Genomic DNA, 22,068 nt, shown 5'->3' with positions numbered 1-22,068 from the left:
AGATACGAACACCACACACAGGCAGAGACATGCACAGTTATTTTTTGACATGCTGCAAATTAAACAGAAGCAAAGCGAGAGTGGTAACGGAAGCAAGGGAAGCAGAGAGGGAGCGAAGCAGGCAAAGAGGGAGCGAGGGAAGCAGAGACGGAGCGAAGCAAGCAGAGAGGGAGCGAAGCAAGCAGTAAGGCAGTGAGAGAGAGCTTCAGAGAAGTTAGTGAGCGAGAGCGAGCGAGAGAAGTAAATTACTTCGCCGCAAAACTGCAGACAATCAAATGCAACGGGATTAAAAGCCCAACATGTAACAGTAAGAGTAAATGTAAGCAAGTGTTAGGTGTAAAGGTAACAGAGGCAGCAAAACGATAGGAACAAATGTACACTGAGCGAAGTACATGTAAGAATTTAGAACTTATAACTAAAGAAGAATTAAGAAGAAATTAACTTACATTGAAACGGATCTAAGCAGATTGAGAGATTTCGTTAATAAATCCTTCCTTTCGGCTGTTTTTCTGCAAAAAATTTTTTAATTAAATATATTTTAGGTAGAACTATGCCAGATGGAAACTTACTTCTTGCACATAAATTCCTTATAAATATTAGAGGTATTTATTGTTGTTTATTGTTGAAACCTCCTCCCAGTGTCGTACACCCAGTCTCTGGCAATTGTCAGTCTGCTTGCAGGTAGTTTGGGTTTGCACCTGGTCGCACCTCCAGCGGTTTTTGCATATCCTTTACTACAAAAAAACAAACAAAAAACTATGTTAATGTGTGAGCTGCATGGGATTGAGGCGAATTTAAGAGCAAGGCAGGGCACAAACATGCTCGAATCCGCCTCCGGAGCAAACCGCAGACATTGAAAGTGTCGCAGGAGCAGCAGCAGCAGCCCCAACTGTCTCTCTGTCTCTCACTCTCTATAAATCTCTTCGGATGTGTTGTTAACTGCCGCCGGCATAGCTGCTGCTACTGTTGCAACCCGCACCCACCTTTTTCTAGGACTCCAGGATAGACAGCCAGACGGAGTCAGGGTAGCGCCTCAATTTGCACGCTTCGTTATTCAATTAGACACTTGGCACACACACACAGCCAGACATACACACACACACACACAGCCAGACATAGACACTGCCACAGAGCAGCAACAAGAGTGGCAGCAGAGATAACCTCCGACAACACGGATACTCGTAATTTTGATTGATGGCCCAATAATGGCGGTGATTTATCATATTTGCATGCTAACATTTAAGCCCTAGCTCCCTCTCGACTCTCTGTCTCTCTCTCTCTCTCTCTCTCTCAGCTCTCCGGACATGCTGGCAAATTAGCCGGATAATATAATTAAATTTAGCCCTTGCCAGGCGTTTGCATTTTTAAATGAATAAAGTTGGGAGATCGGTAATAAATTTATGTTGCATAAAGTATTTAAATTTGAGAGCCGACATTAGTTTTCAAATCTAGATGGAAGTGAAGTATTTAATATTGAAAACATTATGCTATAAGTAATATTTAGACATTTGGAGGCACTTATTTTCATTCTTGTTTCAGCAGAGAGAAAGTTTCTAACGAAAATATAAAGATTTTGGTTGCCTTTTGGTCTCTTCAGCAGACGCTTCTCCTTTATCTATTCGTGCCCCTCTTGGAACTTGTCCAAATAGCCAAGAAATACACAAAAGCGCATGCAATACATACACATGTACATTCTACATACGTTCTACATGCATACATACATTCTACATACATACATGCACATGTACATACATAAGTGTATGAATGCGCCGCTAATTGGTCTTTTGGTCTACAAATGAAAGCGTTGCTCTGGCAACGAGCTGACTGCCACGTGCTGCAGCTGCAGCTGCCTGCTGCTCCTTGCGGCGACAGCCCTGTGGCGTATACGCAATATTTGTTAACGTTTTTTTTCCATTGGACTCTCTCTTTCACTCTTTAGCTGGCTGCTCTGCTGCAAGTCTATAAAATCCGGCTTAAGCCGCTTGCTACCTGTGTGATATGTATGAAATGTTTGCTGCCACTCAACACCACACCACACACACATTGGGCAACAATGCCTCACACTCACACACACACACATGTACACGGCTACAAATAAAAACCAAACGTGGGACGCATTTTTGCCAGCAGCTTTAGCCCTGCGTCTGCCCTGCCTGTGGCTTTGCCGACGGCTTGGGACGCTGGTAAACACTCAAATCCAATTAAATTTAATACGACTTACTTGGCTTTGTTGCTGCCTCGCATGTGTGACAGAGACAGTGCAAGTGCATGAACGAATGAAAGAGGGAGAGGGTGAGTGGAGTGCTGGAGCGTGGACTGCGGACTGCGGATTGTCGTGTGCCGTTTGTTTGGCATTTGGTTGCTCTCGTTCTCTGGTTTCCACTCCCTTCTCCACTTCTTCTTTTTGTTTTTGTTTTAATTCACAGTTTGTTTTCATTTTTCAACGCTTTTTGCCTGGGCTTTTGCCTTTTGTTTTGTGGTTACACTTGGCAGCGGGTATGAGGAGTTTGATCAGACATTTGTTCCTTTCCCAGTTGTTCCACTTTATTCCGAAAGCCTTCAGGCACCAACTGCCAGAGATCGGTGGAATATTTTCTATGGAATAAAAAGATAAAGCTATCAATTATTTGTATTATTATTATTTTAACGCCCCATAATTATTTCCCACATTCCAAAAGAGCATTCAAATGTCGCTGCACAAAACTCCGCTTCCGCCAGAGTTTATTTCTGTAATATTATTACGGCAGCTGCTCTTTTGTTCCGTTTAGCCAAAAGCTTTGGACTTGACTTGGGCTTGGGCTTCGCTTAATTAAAGCTTTCCTCTTTGCACATACAATTTGCAGCTGAAAATGAGCTTAAGCGAGCTAATTGAGTTTTTTGTGCGGAGTGCTGTGTGCGAAGTGCCCTGCCAGCTGATCAATAAACTCAATTGTCTGTCGGTAAACCGGCTAAGCAGAAAGCAGGAAATCAGAACAGAACAAAACAATTGCAGCTTAAAATCTCACCGCGAGGCAGTCAATGAACGTGGCCAACCGATCCGGTTCGGTTTCATTTCAAAGAACTTATTTATACTGCGACGAGTCCCCAAGTACTTGCCGTAACCTGTGGCTATGCATATGCAGGAGCTGCACCTGAAATATATGCATGGAGAGTGTGTAAAGTGCCAGCAGGCACACAGCAATCTATGTCACATGCAAAACGGGGTCCTTCGAATGGATTGTACTTCTGGAATGAATATTTGTCCAATATTTTGCATGCCTTTCATTTGCGTTAAGCCCATATGAGTTTTATACCAAGCAGCTTTTGCATATTAATGGATGGATTTTGTTATTGGAGCGGCACCAAGCTGGAGTTTATTTATGGCTTAAAAGTGTTACAAAAAACTCGAAAAAGCCCTCAAATTTCTACAAATCACTCGAAAAATAATGAATAAAAAATAATTTAAATATAAAATAAAATATATTTTTGATTCTATGGCAAAATTCAAGCGAAAACACTCTCGGGGAACCTCAGAACTTCTTTTTCTGGATTTTTGGCTATCATTCCAATAGAAATTCAAAGCTTAGAAAACTCCAACAAATCCCATAAAAAGCAAAAACTTAGAAAACAACGAAAAACCCCAAATCAAAGTCGTCTGTGAGTTTTCAAATTTGTTTCGTCTAGCCAAAAACCTTTCATTTGTTTAGTATAATTTCGTAGATCGTTCCGTTCACACGTACAAATAAAAATTAAATTTTTTTGTGAATTTCTATAATTATTTCGTAAAAGTTCCAAAATGTCTGATTTAAATCGTTTATCCTCAAATTCATGGACCTGCACCAATGGCTTGGAAGACTGTGAAGATCTCTCTTGCACTTCTGTGGTGGAAAGCAAATGCAATGTCGTCGCTGTGCCAGCATCGTCCACACAGCAAGGCAGCGTCAACAGGCACAATGAGAATCTCGGGGACCGCAGGCAGCAATGGCTAATAGATGCTGCCCCAAATAATAATCGTGTGCATCGTCAACTAGAAGTCCGTGTAGCAAGTTACACCCCAACTTCTGCAGACTCTGAAGACTCCGCTTGGGCTGCATGTGCCGCTGCCTTGGCAGCAACAGATTTCATGCTTACTGATGGTGCCGATTGCAACAAGTTGAAGAAACGCAAGAAGTCAGCTGTGGGCAAAGCCAAGGCAAGGAAATCGCTCTGTCGCAGGGCCACGAAACGCGCCTCGAAGCCCAAGAAGCGCCTCACAAAGCCCAAGAAAGGATGCTCAAAGCCCAAGAATAAGATTAACGCTCGTACCAAGGCCAAGAAGGCGGCCAAAAAGTGCGCTCCAGCCAAGAAGAAGAATTAGAGAATCAAATAAAGATTTTCTTAGCTTTTATTTATGCATTTTTGCTGCAGTTTTCCTGCTGCTCATCCCAGACCCCGCAAGCTGTCCAAATTGCGTGGCTTCTTGTCTGTTGTCCGCTCCTGTTGTGCCTCCAAATTCAGTTGCTTTGCAGCGTCCACCGTTTGGGGCATGCCCAGAGCCTGTTGCACATCCGCAAGCTCCAGGCCATACAGCAGTGGCAGCAACGAGATCAGACAGAGCGCGACGAGTGCGAGTTTCATGTTGGGGCTTGCAGTTCTCGGCGCCGAATGAATGCCAAAAGCGAGGTGGGTCGCGATTTTATACCCCCGCAATTATGGTTCGGCCTTGGGGCAAAACAAAGCTCAAAGCAGCTGGGGAACTGACTGGGGCGGATGGGCTGCTAAATTTAAGCGCAAATCGCATCCGAGTTGGAGTACGAATACGACTGAGAGACACTGAGACTGCCGCGTGGATTTCCGGCTGGCAATTAAGAAAATTGGCCAACCAGCCAGCCAGCCTCCTGCCACTGCCCAACCACCTGCAAAGCGTTTACATAATAGATTGTAAATATTTGACACCAGCGAGCCACCCACTTAACCCTATCCAAGCACATTTCTGTGGCCTTAACAATGAAAAACAATTTAAGCCAAACCCCGACTCCGCCTCGAACTTTCTTCAATTACTTTTTGCACGATTTGATTTTGCATTTAACGATTTTTCGCACTTAATTAGAAGCCAGCCAGCCAGCCAGCCAGCCAGTGTCGATGTCAGTGGCAGGCCAAAGGATTGCCAGGGGTTGGGCGTTGATTTGATTAAATGTGAAGATGAATTTTAATTAAAATTCAACCCCCAGGGCCAAGTTTTTTGACACTCCAACACTTTCCGGCCGCCCCACGGTCCACTCCTTTCACCCCTCTAATAGAGCAATAAAAGCCGCAAGTTCATGCTCGAATTTATAGCGCGGGGGTATGGGGAGAGAGCTGCGAGCAGGTCCCTTTGTGGGCTTAGTCATTGGCGGCAACTTAATTTATGCAAAATGAAAATTAAAGATCCAACTTTTGGCCAACGGATTAATGCAAATGGCAGACTAATGAATTTTTGAAAACTACTTGCAAGTCATTTGGTCGCTGCCATCCATAACAATTAAAGCCCCTATTAAGTTCTGCTCTCTGCCATCAAATGGGGAAATATTTGTGTGAACAATGGCTGTGACTGCGGGCAGAAAGTTTGTTCAGAAAACCAAAAAGAAAGTGCCGCAAGAACTGTGAATCAAACGCACTCCACACTACGTTTACATTCTATGGACAGTGCATACAGAAAACAAAAGAAATTTGGGAGGTAAGAACAACATAGGCTAACAGTTGAATGCTCTTCGATAAACTTTAAGTTAGATCTTTACTAATTGTTAATGGCAGCAGCAAGTGAGAGAAGCTACGGGAGTGCTCCTCCAAAACAAGAATTTATGAAAGAAAATGTTAAGCTATTGAAAATAAATTCTGAAAATGTGTTAAAAATATATAGAAAAATATTTATTTGTTTTGCTTTGCATTTAAAAAAAGACCACTCAGTAATTAGAAATATAAAGTGCAAAAGTAGTGCGAAAAGTCCTAAAGAATGAGCCCATAAATGTTTCCTAAAATTCTCTTCAATCGGCTAAATATCACAGCCAAAGTGAAGAAACAAAACAGCATCAAACAGAACTCTACTTTGCCTTTCAATTTCATAAAATAAACCCAAATTTAAGGGATAATGTTAGACGAATGATAAAAGAACTCAATTAACCTTAAATTAACTTCCAAGTACTCGAATTTCAATGCAATTAATAATCCCGATATACCCCTTCAGCCCTTGGGGAATTCGTAGGGAATATAAAAACTTTTCCACAATGTGCGGGCGAGGTTTAGGCCTTATTGGTGTTTGCAGGGCAGTGGCTGGGAGCTGGTGCTAGTGTCGCCTCCCATTCAAAATTACGATCCAACAGTTTCCGCACTGTTTTTTGTCATTTCCATGCCGCTCATTGTCAGTTTTAAGTAAGCAACTTCCTCGTTTTTGTTGTGTTTTTCCTATTTGTTTTTGCAGCAGCCCGAAAAACTTTGCCCGACCAAAAAGTCTGCCTACAAATGCAGACAAATATGGAAAAACTCATGAAATGCAATAAATTTTCAAATATATTTCGTGTGCGCGCGGCAGCCAGTCCGAGTTTTTTGTCTGTTTCAGACGTTGCCGTTTTTTTATTGTTGGGTATTTCTTTTTTTTGTGGCAGGCAGGACCCACTAGGCATGCATAGAGTTTTCATTGTTTTTAAAGTGAAAAGAACACACACAAAACTGATAAAGCCAAAACAATCAAGCAAGTGAAACAGCGACAAGAATTGACAGAGATTGGGCACAGCAGAGTGAAGACTGAGGCCAAAAGACGGGAGAGACTTTCCTATAAATCAAAGCAGTTATTGCGTAAAAACAAAAGACAAATATTTATGAGCCAGCCCAAAAATACAAAGCAGAAATCGTATGACTGAATGACACATTGAAATTTTGATTTAAAAGTCCTTAAAAGGGGAAACAAATATTTGTTCTCTGGAGCACTTTTGAGGCACTTCTTTGGCACTCATTTTGCCAGTATCCTTCACACGTTGTAAACACTTAAATTACGTTTAATTTTAGCTTGAAACCAATCACACATTATGAGCACTTCATTTGCCACAACGTCATGGAGCAGAAAGGGAAAATCCAGCGACTCGCACAAAATTTATGTGTAGCGACTGAGGCCTGTCATTGGTTGTAAATTTTGAGAGATTTTCCAATGAATTGCTCAAAGCATTTGACAGACACAACAGCAACAATAGCAACAAAAATACTTGAAACAAAAAAGAAGCCAGCACAAACCCTTGATAGCACTGATAGCACTTCGCGGCTCTGAGTTTGTCTGATCAAAAATTCTTCAACGCGCATCGGAATCACCTGCCACGCGATAAGACGCGAGCTGTCGAATACTCTATGGAGCGAGAAGTGGCACTGGGAGCCTCCTCTATATAAGCTAGCGCCAGTTGATTGTACAACACAATAGACGCAACGTGCCGGAACCCAACGGAACGGAACGGAGCCTCCAGAGAAAAAATGTTTAAACTTTGCGCTGCTTTCCTGCTGCTGGCGCTGTGCGGCGCTGCCTTGGCAGCCGACAGCTACGATGGGTGAGTGGGGAACTTCGATACGGATTGTCCAGTTAAGTGAGATATCGATTCCTCTTTAGCTACAAAATCTACGACATCAACACGCGCTCCGTGTTCGAGAAGGAGCTGCTGCTGCGCCTGTCCCAGAATGCGGACTTAGATTTCTTCGATATGCCACGCTCCCTGGACGCAGCCAGCCGTGTGATGGTGCAGCCCCAGGATCAGCAGGGCTTTGAGCAGCTGCTGCAAAAGTTCGACGTGGAGTACACAGTCGTCAATGAGGATCTGGGTGTGTCCCTTAGGCAAGAGCAGCTGGAGAACCAGAGCCAGCGCCTGATGGCCCAACGCTCGGCCTCGCGTGCCATCAGCTTCACGGCCTTCCATCGCCACGCGGAGATCAATGCGTATCTGGATGAGCTGGCCGCTGCCTATCCCAGTCGTGTGTCCGTGCAGGTGGCCGGCAAGTCGTACGAGAATCGTGACATCAAGACCATCACCATCAGCAACGGCGACGGCAAGTCGGGCAAGAGCGTCATCTTCCTGGATGCGGGCATCCACGCCCGTGAGTGGATCGCCCACGCCGGTGCGCTGTATGTGATCCATCAGCTGGTGGAGAACTTTGCAGCCAACTCGGCGCTGCTGAAGAACTTTGATTGGGTCATCCTGCCGGTCGTGAATCCCGATGGCTATGAGTACACCCACACGAGCACCCGCATGTGGCGCAAGACCCGCAAGCCCGTGAGCTCCTCCTGCTATGGCACCGATGCCAATCGCAACTTTGACTACCACTGGGGTGAGGTGGGTGCCTCCAGCTACTCCTGCGCGGACACCTTCAAGGGCGAGACGGCCTTCTCCGAGCCGGAGACCCAGCTGGTGCGCGACTTGCTGCTGAGTCTGAAGAGTCGCGGCAAGTTCTATTTGACGCTGCACTCCTATGGCAACTATCTGCTGTATCCCTATGGCTGGACATCGTAAGTAATTGACAGATGGAGGATCAGAGATCATCATTCAACCTTTATCCCTTTCCCCACAGCTCCCTGCCCGCTAGCTGGCGCGACATTGATGATGTGGCCCAGGCTGGCGCTGCTGCCATCAAGGCTGCCACTGGCACCAAGTACACCGTGGGCAGCTCCACCAATGTGCTCTATGCCGCTGCTGGTGGCAGTGATGATTATGCCTTTGCTGTGGCCGATTTCCCCATTTCCATTACCATGGAACTGCCTGCTGGCGGCACTGGCTTCAATCCCACCACCGCCCAGATTCTGCCCTACGTCGATGAGACGTGGGTGGGCATCAAGGCCATGGCCCAGAAGGTCGTTGACAAGTACTAAGCGGAGTGCAATAAAACCCACGATATTCCCCCAAAACTCACTTACCCTTTGGGGCGCGATGAAGTTTCCTCATTTTGTATTCCATTGGGAGGCGCCCCGCTGGGAGTTGTTCGGGCGATACGACTGCTGGCCATGACACACTGTCCATAATTGTTGGAGCCACTCGACTCTCGAGCCGCAGCTATCGTTGTCAGCTAATTGAGATCATCGAAGTCAAGTGGCGCCGCTGCCTTATCAAAGTTCCTTCGAAATGGAACCACGATCAGCGCTTGGCTATCAGCAGAAATAGAATAGTTTTAGACGCAGATTGCTGCTCGCTCCAACGCTGTTTTTATCGCCTCAAACTTTGTTATTATTGCTGCATTTATTATGCGTATTTGTCCCATAAATTGATTAAGCAAGTGGATACTTTTCCACCACTTTGCGTGCCATGGCCGCAATGCCCACGAAAGTTTCCTTTAACCATGTGATCGATGGCTGAGGCTGGTGGATCGAAGCCAGTGCCGCCGGGCGGCAGTTCCATGGTGAATGAGATGGGAAAGCCCGCATTGAAGGCATAATCATCGCTGGCACCAGCCGCCACGTAGAGAACGTTCGTGGAGCTGCCAATCACGTAGAAGGTGCCGGTGTCGGCGAGTATGGCATCAAAGCCAGCCTGGGCCACCTCATGCAGATCGGCAACGGTGTCCGGGAGGTCTCTAGAGAATAACAGAAACAGATTAAAGGGATGCAGAACTAAGATTGGAGTTGCACTTACGAGCTCCAGCCCCATGGGTAGAGTATGTACGGGCCATAGGAATGCAGCGTGAGATACATTTTGCCGCGAGCTGCGTAGCTGTGGATAAGATCGCTCACGACCTGAGCCTCTGGCTCCGAGAAAGCCTTCGAGCCGGCGTAGGTCTCAGCGCAAGGATTCTCCGAGGCGCCCTCCTCGTTCCAATGGAAATCGAAATTGCGATTGGGATCCGTGCCAATGCAGTCGTTGCTGCTGGGCTTGCGGGTCTTGCGCCACATGCGCGTATCCTCCGATAGTTGGGTGTACTCATAACCATCCGGATTGACCACTGGGAGGATGACCCAATCGTAGTCCAGCAGGATATCCGCATTCTCCGACAGATTGTTTACGAGTTCATCGATGAGGTAAACCACAGCAGCGGGGGAGATCCACTCGCGGGCATGGAAGCCACCGTCCACGAAGATGACATTCTTATTCCGCCTGCCATCACCGTTCGTGATCGTCACCGTTTTCATGAGGCGCCTCTCGTAGCTCTTGCCCACGGTCTTGACGTACACGCGGCGTGGGTGCTCTTGTGCGAGGTCCTCTATGTACTGATTGATCTCCCCGTGGCTGTAGAAACGCTCCGTGCCCAGTCGCCCGTTGCCTCGGTAGGGGAACTTGTTGCGCAGCTTGCGATCCGTGGCAAACTGTCGGCGCAGGGTGCGACCCACGTTGCTGTTGAGCACCCTGTAGCTCAGGGCGTGTCCGTCCAGCAGTTGGACGAAGTTTAACTGCTCCTCCGGGTGGACCATGATGCGTGCCGGCTGACTGCCGCTCGAGAACACCTCATAGTGTGTGTCATTTCGGGCCAACAAGGCCAGCGCCTGATCTAGCACAGCTATGCGGGCTTTCGGCTTCGCCAACTCATAGATCTTGTACCTAAAGGAAAACAAACAAAGTTGAGGCCATCCATGGGGTATTATTGCTGTGTCCTACCCTTCGTATTTGTTGGACTGCACCTCCTGCAGGAGCAGGCAGCTCAGCGCGAGCACAAGCCACAAAATTGACATCTTTCCACGTTGCCAGTTCGCGGAGAAATAAAATTCGGTGCTATCGTCGGCCACATCGAAACGTTATCTGTGACCCAATCAGCGAGAAAGGTTTCAAATCAGAAAACAAAATATAACTTTATGGTAGGATGTTGATTGTTCACAATAAAATTAACGGAAAACATTGTACATGTGCCACCGAAATGCACTGCGCCAAACTACATACCAGAATTTGCGCGGAAATTCACCATTTAAAGTTGTTATAGCTATTGCTACATATTTACTAAATGTACACACTTGTAAGTATGTACTGTATTTAAGTTCTTAATAATACGCACTTTATTACGGAACACATCGAAAATGCTGCGAACAAAACAAAACACGAAAACAAATGCCGCTTGCGCGCTTTAACAGCCCTCAAAGTAATTAACATAGCGATAACATGCCGTTAGAGTTTAACATGCGCTCGTCGCTCTCACTTCATGTTATTTAAAGTAGTCAACATACAGATAACATGCAGCTAACATTTACAGTATATAATGTTCTCGCTCTCTTCATGTTATTGATGTCTGCTTATGTGCGTGCATGTCCGATCATGTCCATTTCTGTTTTCTCCTTTCTTTTTTGTTTATCTGTGTTCGTTTTGTATTTGTAATTAAGTTTTATTTGCGCTCGCAGCTTACTTCTAGTAAATCTCAATGAGCTTTTCGGCCATGGCACGAATGCCGATCCACGTCTCGGTGACGAACTCGTCGATGCGGGTGACGGGGGGATTGAAACCGATGCTGCCGGCGCCCGTCAGCTCCATGGTGATGGACACATTGAAGCCAGCATAGAAACCGTAATCGTCGCTAGCGCCCGCTGCAATGTACAGCACATTGGTGGAGGAGCCGTAGGTGTAAACGGTACCCGTGGCATTCTCAATGGCCTCGGCGCCAGTGCGAGCCACTGCATCCAGATCCTCCCAGGTGTCGGGCAGATCGCTGGAAGATTAACGCTTAAGATTAGACCAAAGGATGGGGGAAAGGATAGAGGAAACCCACCTGGTCCAGCCCCAGGGGTAGAGGATGTAGTTGCCATAGGAATGGATGGTCAGATACATGACGCCGCGATCCGCCAGCGTGTGCATCAGATCTCGCACCACGATCGTCTCCGGCTCGGAGAAGGGCGTCGGACCGGCGAAGGTGTCGGCGCAGGGATTGGAGGAGGCGCCCTCCTCGTTCCAGTGGAAGCCAAAGTTGCGATTGGGATCGGCTCCATAGCAGGTCTGTCCAGCGTACGTGTACGGCTGGCGGGTCTTGCGCCACATGCGGGCCAGCGTGCCACTCTGTGAGTGCTCGTAGCCATCGGCATTGACCAGCGGCAGGATGACCCAATCGTAGTCCTGCAGGAGGTCGGCGTTCTGCTCAAACTGCTCCACCAGCTGATCAATCACATACAGCACTGCCGCCGGGGATATCCACTCGCGGGCATGGAAGCCACCGTCCATGAAGATCACCTTCTTGCCGGCGCGCCCATCCCCATTGGTGATGGTGATGGTCTTGAGCACACGTTTCTCATAGGACCAGCCCACAGTCCGCACAAAGACGCGACGTGGATAGCGCTCGGCCAGATCGTCGATGTAGTTGATGATCTCCTCGTGGGTGTAGTAGCGCTCGGTGCTGAGGCGCCCCTTGCCCGTGATGGGACTGAGACGACGCTGCAGCTGTCGCAGTGCAAACTCCTCGGCAATGGAGGCGCCCAGATTGTCATTGATGAGGCTGTGTGCCAGCTGCTGGCCCTCAAGCAGCTCCTCGAACTGCGCCAGCTGCGCGGGACTGACAATCACTCGCGCTGGACGACCTAACAGACGGCTCTCGCTGAGAAAATCGAAACCCTGCAGGCTGAGCTGATGCAGGAGTTGCCCTTGGAGAGCATTTTCTGGCGTCACTTCATAGATGCGGTAACTAGAAGGAATCTCCCGATATAAACAACCAACCACGAGGAGTATCCATGCTTATCCTTACCCTTCATAGTCCTGATCGGCGGCCACCAGTGCGGCACCCAGCAGCAGAACGAACAAACCCAAAAGCTTCGTCATCTTTCTGTCTCTAACTAAGCGACCGCGTGCCGTGTTGCTGCCACTTAAATAGCCCAAAACCCAGCCAGAAACCCAACCGCTTCCCTATCTAATCGGCTTCGAACATCAATAAATAATGGAGAACTCGTCTGATCGCACACAAGAGATCAGCACAACTATCGCAATTCGACGAATTAATGTCTATTTATTTACGATCTTCAACGGTGGATGCCATAACGTCTTATCACCTCCACGGCCATGGCACGCACACCCACCCAGCTCTCGCTGACGATGCCCTCAATGTGCGAGACCCAGGGATCAAAGCCGAGGAAACCACCAGCAGGCAGCTCCATGGTCATGGCCACAGTGGCATTTGCCACGCCCAGCGCATAGTCTGCGGTGTCACCCGAGGTGGGATACAGGACGTAGTAGGTGCTGCCATAAGAATAGATGCCGTTGGTGGCATGTACAATGGCCATGGCACCAGCATCGGCCACCGCCATCATGTCTTCGTAGTTGTTCGGGAGGGAGCTGCAAGGGAAGAGGGAAAGGTGAGTGAATTTTAATATAAGTCTGCAAAATATTCCAATCTATTGTTTAAATATAGCCCACACTTTCCTTACTTACTTAAACTTATTTTAATTATAGAAATTCCCTTTCTCGCACACAGATAACATGGCCATTCCCGCGGCTTTAACTAGAAATTTTCATATTATCTCCACATGTCCCATAAATCCCAAATGCCATGCCACACAGAATGTGTTCGTAGCCTCGCTATAAAGGGAGTCGACTACATCCCACAGCGATCGCAGCAAGAATGTCTCGAGTACTGTTTGCACTCCTCATTGTCGCTGCACTCGGCGCTCAGGCTGCGATTCTCCATGGACTCCAAAGAGCTGCCCTGCAGACTCACGACTACTACAGCTATGAGCAAATACTGGATTACCTGGATGGCTTGGCCCACACCTATCCCAGTCGCGTGACGCTAGAGGATTGGGGTACAACCCACGAGCATCGCACACTCCGCAGCATAACCATCACGAACGGAGATGGGCGCAGGGATAAGAAGGTAATCTTCATAGATGCCGCCTTCCATGCCCGGGAGTGGCTCACACCAGCTGCAGCTCTGTACGCCATCGATCAGCTCGTGGTGGGTTTTGAGTTAAACAAGGAACTGCTCGAGGACTACGATTGGATTGTACTGCCGCTGGTCAATCCAGATGGATACACCTTTTCGCGCACCATCGATCCTCGTTGGCGAAAGAACCGCAGCCCCAATAGACTTGGCTGCCATGGAACTGATCTAAACAGAAACTTCGCCGTGGGTTGGGATGGTGCATCGACCTCGAAGAATCCATGTTCCCACGAAAAGTATTGTGGTCGTGCGGCTTTTTCCGAGCCAGAGTCCAGAGCTGTGCGGCAGATCATGCACCATTTGATGGCGACTGAAAGGGGAATCTTGTATATTTCCATACATTCGCATGGCTCATGGATGCTCTACCCATGGTCATATGCAAAGTGAGTGGCAAACCAACACAGTAACCTATTAAATCATAAATCTTTCCCAGAATCGCTGCCAAAAACACCCAAGAGCATGCTGAGATCGCACAGGCTGGCGTGGCTGCTATGGCCAATGCGCCATTCGATTCACCCACAAAGTACAAGGCAAAGGCCAGTCACGAGTTGTATCCTGCGGGTGGCACCTCCACGGACTATGCCTACAGCATTGGTTTCCCCCTGGCCTATACGCTGGAACTACCGGGGAGAAGAGGCAATGCCACATTTGACTTCCATCCTCCCAGGCATCTCATAAGCGAACTTGTGGAGGAAACTTGGATTGGGCTGCGTGCCATGGCGGAGAAAACCATCGAAAAGTGCTCGAAATCAAAGAGGAAACTCCACCACAAGAATATGTGTTAGAAGCCCAATAAATCGGTGACTAAAATTCCATTTTCAGACTCACTTTGTGTAGCCCCAGGGCAGCAGGAAATAGTTCCCATAAGAATGCAGCGACAGGTACCAGGTCAGACGCTGGCCATAAGTCAGGAGTATATCCCGCAGCACCTGCGACTCTGGCTGATCGAAGGGCCGCTCGCCACGGTAGATATCCTCACAGGGCAGCGACGAAGAGCCCTCATCGTGTCCCCATTCGTAGCCAAAGTTCCGATTGATATCGGTGCCCACACACTCGGGATCCGTGGTGGGTTTTCTCGTCTTGCGCCAGTAGCGGGACTCCGAGTGGGTGTGCTCATAGCCATCGGCATTCACCACGGGCACAATCACCCAGTCGTAGTCCTGCAGCAGTTCCTGATTTTCCTCAAAGTGCTCCAGCAGCTGCTGGATAATGTACAGCGCCATCGAGGGGGAGATCCATTCGCGCGCGTGCACCGTGCCATCGATGAGGATCACCGGCTTGTCGCGGCGCCCATCCCCGTTGCTGATGGTCAAGACTTTCAGGGGTCGCCGCTCGTAGCTCCAGCCAAACTGCTTGACCTGTGCACGCCTGGGGTAACGCTCGGGCAGGCTGTCCAGATACGCATTGATCTCCGCGTGAGTGTAGAAGGCCGCCAGCACATCGATGTGTGGCAGCTGGAGGCGCTGCTTCTGGCGCAGATTCTCGGCTCGCTGCGCCTGCACCAGCGGTGCCAGATCATCAATCAGCAGGCGATGTTCCAGTCCTTGGCTATCGGAAAGACTGACCAAACTGGCGACTTCCTCGTGTGGCACCATCACCCGCACCGTGCTGTCGTTCTGCCTGCGGCGTGGACCCAAAAAGTCCCACTGCGGCTGCTCCCTAGCCAACTGTCGCAGCAGACTCTGCTCGCTGGCATCACGCGGTGTCAACTCATAGACATGGTAGTCCTTGTAGTCCTGCCAGGCGTACAGCACAGCGGTCTGCAGCAGCAACAGCAACAGAATGGCCGTTCCAATTAATGTCATAACTGCTTGATGGCCCGATATTGACTGAGCTACCAAAATGTTACGCGAAATTATGGTATTATCGGGGTTTTATCATTTTATTGGAGACCCAAACCGACGGCTAACGTTACCAGCGCGGCATCTTTTATATGCTTCCGTTTATTGGTGTTTATCAACGGTACACCCCACTGGTAAACGGGCACGGGAACACCGCTGCTGCTTGCGTAGTGCCGCGGTGCGTGCTGCGTCTCGCAACGTTTCCTCTCAGAACTCTCTCCAATTACATGAATTGTTTCATCTCTTTAATGCTTAATCCCTAATTAGTTTAGTTAACAAACAATAAATTCAATTTGCTGCAACAGCTTACAGAATACAGAGGCAGGGCAGGTCTTTTTTCTAGTACAGACTGACATGTCGTATAAACTCCACGAAGCCGGCAAATGTCTCCTTGCAGACGTTTATGATGTCCGAGGATGGCACATGGAACTCATCGCCGGGCAGCTCGAGCGTGTAGGACAGTGGTATGCCCAGGCTGCCGTATGCAAAGTCATCCAAACTGCCGGAAGCCTCGTACAGAATGGAGGCCGAAGTGCCGATGGTGTAGCGAGTGCCGCGGTACTTGCCGATTTGGTTGGCGGCTCTCAGGGCCACCGAGCGCAATGTTCCCACGGTGGGGGGCACTGTGTTTCTGTGGAAATTTAAATGGAAATATTCCGGATTTAATTGCTTTTAGCAAATAATTGAAAAGTAAATTGAATTTCTTTTCGCTGCATGTCTGGACACAACAACCATCCCGCCCCTGGTTACTCACTTCGCATAGCCGTAGGGATAAAAAATGAATTTGCCAAATGAGTGAACATCCAGGCTGAGTTTCACACGATGCCGATTGAATTCCAAATAGCGGACAACGGCCGATGTTTCCGGCTCCGAATTGGGCGACGTGCCCGAGTACACCTCCGAGCAGAGCTGCAAGCAGAATGAATCGGATTAAGTTCTCGGGGAAGGTCAATGGCAAGTGCAACAAGTCGCTTACATTCTGACTGGCACCCTGATAGTTCCAATGATTGCCAAAGTTACGATTGATGTCCACACCAGAGCAGGCATGGCCGGCATACCTATGACGATTCTTGCGCCAGAAACGATCCTGAAAGTAAACCAAAAGGTTAGATCTATAATCCGTAAACAATGTACTGCCACCTACCGACGTGTGCGTGTACTCATAACCATCGGGATTGACCAGCGGCACCAGGAACACCTCCACATCCTGCAGCACACGCTGGAAGGCGCGCAGATTGCTCAGCAGCTCGTAGGCCAGATACAGCACCGTCTGGGTGGTGATCCACTCCCTGCCATGCGCCGCCGCCTGTATGTAAGCCACACGACGCGGCCGCGTTCTCGTATTCAGCGAAATGGACAGACCAGCAATGTGGCGACCCTCGTTGGAGCGCCCCAGCGACTCGTAGCGACAGTACTGGGGATAGCGTGAGGCCAGGCCGCTCATAAAGCTGAGAATCTCGTTGTAGCGCGGATAGTGGGAGAAGAAGCCACGCGCCTGACGACGCGAGCGACGACGTGGTCGCTGCGACTCGCCGCAGTCTGCCGACTGGCACTCCTCGTACTCCCCGTCGACATCCTCATCCGCATACGTGCTGTTTGCCTGCAAGGCAGCCATCAGTTCCATTAGCGGCTGCACCTGATAGCTGACACCCAGATTGGAGAGACGCGACTCGAATTGCGACTTGAGCGTCGGACTCACTGTCAGCACGGACATGTTGCGGGTGAGCAGCCAAAAGTCCAAATCCGTTTCGTTCGTTTGCAGATCAACCATATAGCGGAAGGCATTCTCATTGCCATGTTCTACGGTGTATTTTGTATAGCTAAAAGTGCAATTAAAGGAGTTTTAAATAGTTTTTAACTGTTGCTTAATGTATACAGAGATGCAAAGCAACATTCACAGGCGCTGATGTTGCAATGCATTGATGCTTTCAGCAGGGAGCTGAGAACCAACCGACTAACTGCTCTTTGCTGTATTTTTGTTGCTGCAATACTTTCATGCTAAGCTTTCTACCTGCTTGCACTGCTAAGCGTGCTCGCTCTGGAAGCTCGCTCTCTTCGTTGTCTGCGTCTCTATGCTGCTGAGCGAAGCTGCGCTCAGCGAGATCCGAACGGCAATGCAGCAATGCAAAGGGCAGAGCTTTCTCCAATTTGGATATTTGTCTTAAATAATCGTAATAATTATTTTCCCATTTGCGGATAAAAACCTTAATCCGCACAAATTTATTATGCCAATTGCTGCTGCATTCTGCTTAGGGAAATCCCGATGATTGCTCCACATGTCTCTAGCTAATTGGACAACAAATTAATTTACGGCACTCTCGCACTCGCAATCGGCCTCCACTCTCACCCTCGCCATCGCCCTCGCTGCGGCGTCAAAGTGAGTTGTTGATTCATAAATTTATGCAAAGCGGATCGGCGCCGTCTCTCCCCAAAACGTATTTGTTGGCGCTTTGCCACCTCTAACAAATTTGTGGCCAATTTATCATTTCATAAAATTCCACACAACGGACTAGAAATAATGAAGCAACAGGCAGGCAGACAGGCAAAAGCAATGCCAAACAAGCAACAAACGTCTTTGGGTCCATGCATATTCATCACTGGCCCCCCACACGCCCCTGCTCTTGCACCTGTGTACGAATCACGTGTGGCAGCAGTCAACGGGGAAGGGGAAACTGAATGATAATTTAATTAAGACCCACCGCTGGTTTATCATTTTTCAATTTTTACATAAAGTTACAGTTTACATCTATGAATTTTGTTAGTTTTTCCCAAAACCAAACCAAATGAGTGGCCATTGTTGAGCGAAAGGCCTTGTGGAAAATCTATGTAAATCTCTTTAAATTTTAGGTGTTGAAATTCTCGACTAGGAAGGAAGCAACCAATTGATGAGAGTCATTGCCAAACGGAATACGGACCACATTGGTGGTGCATCATGGCTACAACCGCAAAGCAATCATCCATCATCGTGGAGTACACCACCACACGAGGCTACATGATGCTGCTCCATGCTGCTGTTGGATTCTGTCTGTCCGGCAATTACAAATCGCGCAAATTATCAATGGGAATTGCTCGTTTATGCCCGGCTGCTGACCAAAACGACAAAACGTTTAGTGAATGCCTCATTATGACGGCTTCTAAGCGCTACACAACGGCCATGGTCAGCGTATTTATTGAATAAATAAAGGTGGAGATAAAGTGCTAATATTTACTTTAAGTTTTAAGCATTAAGGAAGTTTTTGAGGCATAAAATATAACCCATAAAAGATCATATAAGAATCCTTCAAATATCCTAAACCAAATCCCAGTAGCTCATCATTTTTCCTTCCAAAAAGAGATTACCAAAAATGCCCCAAAATCGTGTTCAAAAATATGGCCAATGGCTCTACCAGATCTATCGCTATTTGTGGCTGTTATCCGTACTAATCATACCCTGCATGGCGCTCAAATTGCAGGTGGCACAGCCCAGCACCCTGGACTGCTACATAATGTTTGGTTCCATAGCACTGGGCGCCATACAATTGATAGAGAATCAACCTCCACGAAGACATCGCTAGGATGCGGATCATAGAGGGGCAGGTAAGCACAAACCCGTTTTGCTGCTGTCCATTAAAAGATTTTGGCAACAAAAAGCAAAAAAAAATCCAATTAATGACTGGCCCTAAAGTCGCGTCTTGCCTTGATTGATGGGTACTACATTTTTCAGATTATTTTTACTCGTTTCGCTGGATATGATAATTAAATTTTTTTGCATTATTTTTACCCTTCATAGCCGGCCAGATTGTTGGCCAGACTGTTGCCCGCCAAAGCGATCAGACACAGCGTCAAGCTGCACACGATTCGCTGCCACATTTTTGCCTCCGTGTGGCCTCCGATGATACGGCTACTATATAGTATGTATAGATGCACAATCTTTTGTTAAATCGCCTGGCCAATTATGTATTAAAATATGCAATTGCATGGACAAGCACAACGATTTTTGTTTTATTTTATTTTTCCTTTTCTTTTTGCACTTTTTATTTGTTATTTGCACGGCTGCACTTGTTGCACGATTATGCAACGTTTACGAAGAGCACACAAATTAGTTAGTTACTAGTTAAGCACTTCGTTTTGGGTTTTGGGTGGAGTTAGGTTTCCGTGCGTTCCATCTCCGTTTCGGGCGCAGACTGACGGCCAGCACGAGCTGCGGCCGAGAAAGAAGACGATGCTGTGGCCAGCGCCGAAGCCGAAGCCGAAATCCGCGCTTATTGTTTAGAAAAGTGAGTGTCAAGGTCAGGCGACCAGTTTTCGAACACGGAACGCGTCACGAGACAGCAACGCTGCGGGAAGGCTGATCCAAAATCCCCCAAAATTTGGATGATAAAACGCGGCACGCGTCTGTGTCTATATATATTTCCGAATATAACTCTAAGGGTTATTGATTCTTCGTTCTTTTAGTTTTATGTTAAGTTCTTGCTCTTTTCTTGAATTGCGTGCGATAATTATTTGATTGGTTCTCGCTGGCAAATTGGAAACTTGTTTTTTTCTGTTCTTTTCGATTTATTTGTGGATATATTTTGTTGTTGTGTGTTTGCATCCGCATGTGGCGGTTCGTGAAACGATTCTGAAGCTGCTGCTTGTTTATTTACTGGGTTTTATACGAGGAACTCGTATTTGGCTTCCTAATGTCAAGTCCCAAGTCCGAGAGATGATGATGATGCTGCTGGGACAAGTGTTCTATGCATTCGTATTTGAAAGTTATCCAATTGGATGGGCAGAGCAGACATTTGGGCACTGAACTTTCCAAAAATAAAGCAAGGTCAAAACCGCAGAAGATAGGCGGAAGGAAGAGTCCAACTCTGGTTACAGTGTCAGCCCAAAATGAAGTTCATTAAATCTTTGAGAGCGTCTCAACGTCACGATCAACAATCCATAGATCTTCACATCTGCTGGCTGATGTCTTGACTTTGCTTTTGTGCGTAATTATAACACTTGGCCACCAGCTGCGGTGGCACTTCCGCACTATCAGCGATCGACACTCGGGGAGCTCATCGTGGGGCAGGCAGATGGACTGCCATATTTCCGGTGAAACTGCCAACAAAAAACTAGTTTAAGCGCTTAAAATTTGCATTTAAAATTAAGCTTAATGGCAGTTCTGCATTTTATGTTCTAAATCATTTTAAAATTTATTTAAGAGAGAGAGACGCCGCAGGGCATTCAACTTTTACTTTGCACGCGGCAAAAAGTCAAAAATTAAATAAAAATTTTGCTATCTTGTCGCAGCCATCGCTGGCATTAGCTCTGTGTTTATATATAAGGAAAGATCTATTATTATTTGGTGTGCTTTTGTTTCGCCTTCAAGGCATGGGGCGGCTTTTGGTTGGAGTCAAAGATTTGCATCTGAAAAAAACTCGAACAAAAGTGGACAAAAGGTGCGTGCGGCCATGAACATGAAATTTGAAATCAGAAATCTGTTGTCTGAATTGGGTGTTTATTGGCATCGAAAATGTAGCCAAAAACTATGCCAAATTGGATAAATAAAACTTAAATTACTGAAAGGAACTGCCTGCCTCTTGTTTTGTTGTGGCAGGTCCAGGGCGGAAGTTGCTGAAAATCGTTTTCTGGCATAATTGTTGGGAATTTTGTTGTTCGTTCATTTGTAAGCCGGGAGACAGCCAACAAACAAACAAAAAATGTAACAAAGTTGGCAACATGCTAATGACATAATGTGCATACTTCAGAAGGGGGAGAATAAGCGAGAATCAACCCACTGACTGACTGACTGGGGCAGGCTGCTTCCTTTTGGCTGGGCCTTTGCGTGTGTGTACAAAAGGATGTGCCAGGGGAATATATTTAAAGAAATTACTAACTAAAAGACTGCAATATATCCTGTATTTTTAATACAAATATTTACAATAATAATTATCCCATTATTTACAATGAATTTTCTAATTTTTCTCTCTCAATTAAAAGCCGCAGAAAACTTGCAGCAGCAAATGCCACAAATATTTCCACTAAAACACCCAAACTTCTATATTTACAGGGTAGCTAAGTGGAGCAAAGAGTAACAATGCATTATGTAGACATAGCTGGATGCAAATATATGGCAGTCACTGTGTCAGGAAGTTGCCTAAAAGACCGTTAAATGAAAAGCGGCACGAACCAAGGGGTGGCGGGGGTGGCCGTATAAATCAACTGGTTGCCAACTGACTGTTGCCTATTGTGTGGCAATTTGTGCTACATATACACAGATATATATTTAGCTATATATCAGTATATATTTTGTTATATAAAAGGTGGCTATGTACATATGTTTGAGGCACACTTTTGACTCTTTGCGTTGACATGACATTTGCCCAGGCAGTGAATAAATATTACACCAGGCAACAGGTTGAAGGAACAAGCGAAAGTGGGGCACTAAAGAGAGATACTTGAAGCATATAGAAGCCCATAG

General features: G+C 47.2%; 6 protein-coding genes across 7 annotated transcripts; 2 read left to right on the top strand and 4 right to left on the bottom strand.

Annotated features, from left to right (window-relative positions):
- The first annotated feature begins 3,697 nt into the window (after window positions 1-3,697).
- LOC117895610 (histone H1-gamma, late-like) lies at window positions 3,698-17,469 on the top strand. 2 transcript variants are annotated; one of them, XM_034803359.1, is made up of 3 exons: window positions 3,698-4,308; window positions 5,190-5,195; window positions 17,459-17,469. In XM_034803359.1, exons 1-3 carry the CDS (start codon window positions 3,776-3,778, stop codon window positions 17,460-17,462), a joined length of 543 nt encoding a protein of 180 aa, XP_034659250.1. In that variant the 5' UTR covers window positions 3,698-3,775; the 3' UTR covers window positions 17,463-17,469. The 2 variants fall into 2 exon arrangements, with proteins under 2 accessions (XP_034659250.1, XP_034659251.1); XM_034803360.1 differs by lacking the exons at window positions 5,190-5,195; window positions 17,459-17,469 and having other exon boundaries at window positions 3,711-3,794; window positions 4,071-4,366.
- Window positions 7,393-8,872, top strand: LOC117895607 (carboxypeptidase B). The gene is made up of 3 exons (XM_034803355.1): window positions 7,393-7,526; window positions 7,586-8,476; window positions 8,539-8,872. The coding sequence occupies exons 1-3, from the start codon at window positions 7,453-7,455 to the stop codon at window positions 8,834-8,836; spliced, it is 1,263 nt and encodes a 420-aa protein (XP_034659246.1). The 5' UTR covers window positions 7,393-7,452; the 3' UTR covers window positions 8,837-8,872.
- On the bottom strand, window positions 9,179-10,686 carry LOC117895605 (carboxypeptidase B). Its single transcript, XM_034803353.1, is given in 4 exon segments — window positions 9,179-9,295; window positions 9,297-9,534; window positions 9,594-10,493; window positions 10,551-10,686. Coding segments are annotated over 4 exon segments (1,278 nt in total). The 5' UTR covers window positions 10,625-10,686; the 3' UTR covers window positions 9,179-9,229.
- On the bottom strand, window positions 11,241-12,698 carry LOC117895606 (carboxypeptidase B). Its single transcript, XM_034803354.1, has 3 exons — window positions 12,610-12,698; window positions 11,647-12,549; window positions 11,241-11,586 (listed from the first exon to the last, which is right to left on the bottom strand). The coding sequence occupies exons 1-3, from the start codon at window positions 12,681-12,683 to the stop codon at window positions 11,289-11,291; spliced, it is 1,275 nt and encodes a 424-aa protein (XP_034659245.1). The 5' UTR covers window positions 12,684-12,698; the 3' UTR covers window positions 11,241-11,288.
- LOC117895604 (carboxypeptidase B) lies at window positions 12,832-15,621 on the bottom strand. Its single transcript, XM_034803352.1, has 2 exons — window positions 14,626-15,621; window positions 12,832-13,193 (listed from the first exon to the last, which is right to left on the bottom strand). The coding sequence occupies exons 1-2, from the start codon at window positions 15,600-15,602 to the stop codon at window positions 12,881-12,883; spliced, it is 1,290 nt and encodes a 429-aa protein (XP_034659243.1). The 5' UTR covers window positions 15,603-15,621; the 3' UTR covers window positions 12,832-12,880.
- Window positions 15,862-19,627, bottom strand: LOC117895603 (carboxypeptidase B). Its single transcript, XM_034803351.1, has 5 exons — window positions 19,399-19,627; window positions 16,783-17,458; window positions 16,615-16,725; window positions 16,393-16,547; window positions 15,862-16,269 (listed from the first exon to the last, which is right to left on the bottom strand). The coding sequence occupies exons 1-5, from the start codon at window positions 19,485-19,487 to the stop codon at window positions 15,978-15,980; spliced, it is 1,323 nt and encodes a 440-aa protein (XP_034659242.1). The 5' UTR covers window positions 19,488-19,627; the 3' UTR covers window positions 15,862-15,977.
- Window positions 19,628-22,068: the final 2,441 nt, after the last annotated feature.

This window comes from Drosophila subobscura, chromosome J (assembly GCF_008121235.1).
Source record: "Drosophila subobscura isolate 14011-0131.10 chromosome J, UCBerk_Dsub_1.0, whole genome shotgun sequence".
NCBI lineage: Eukaryota > Metazoa > Arthropoda > Insecta > Diptera > Drosophilidae > Drosophila > Drosophila subobscura.
Note: the sequence above shows the minus strand (reverse complement) of the source record. Positions and strands in the feature narration are given on the sequence as shown.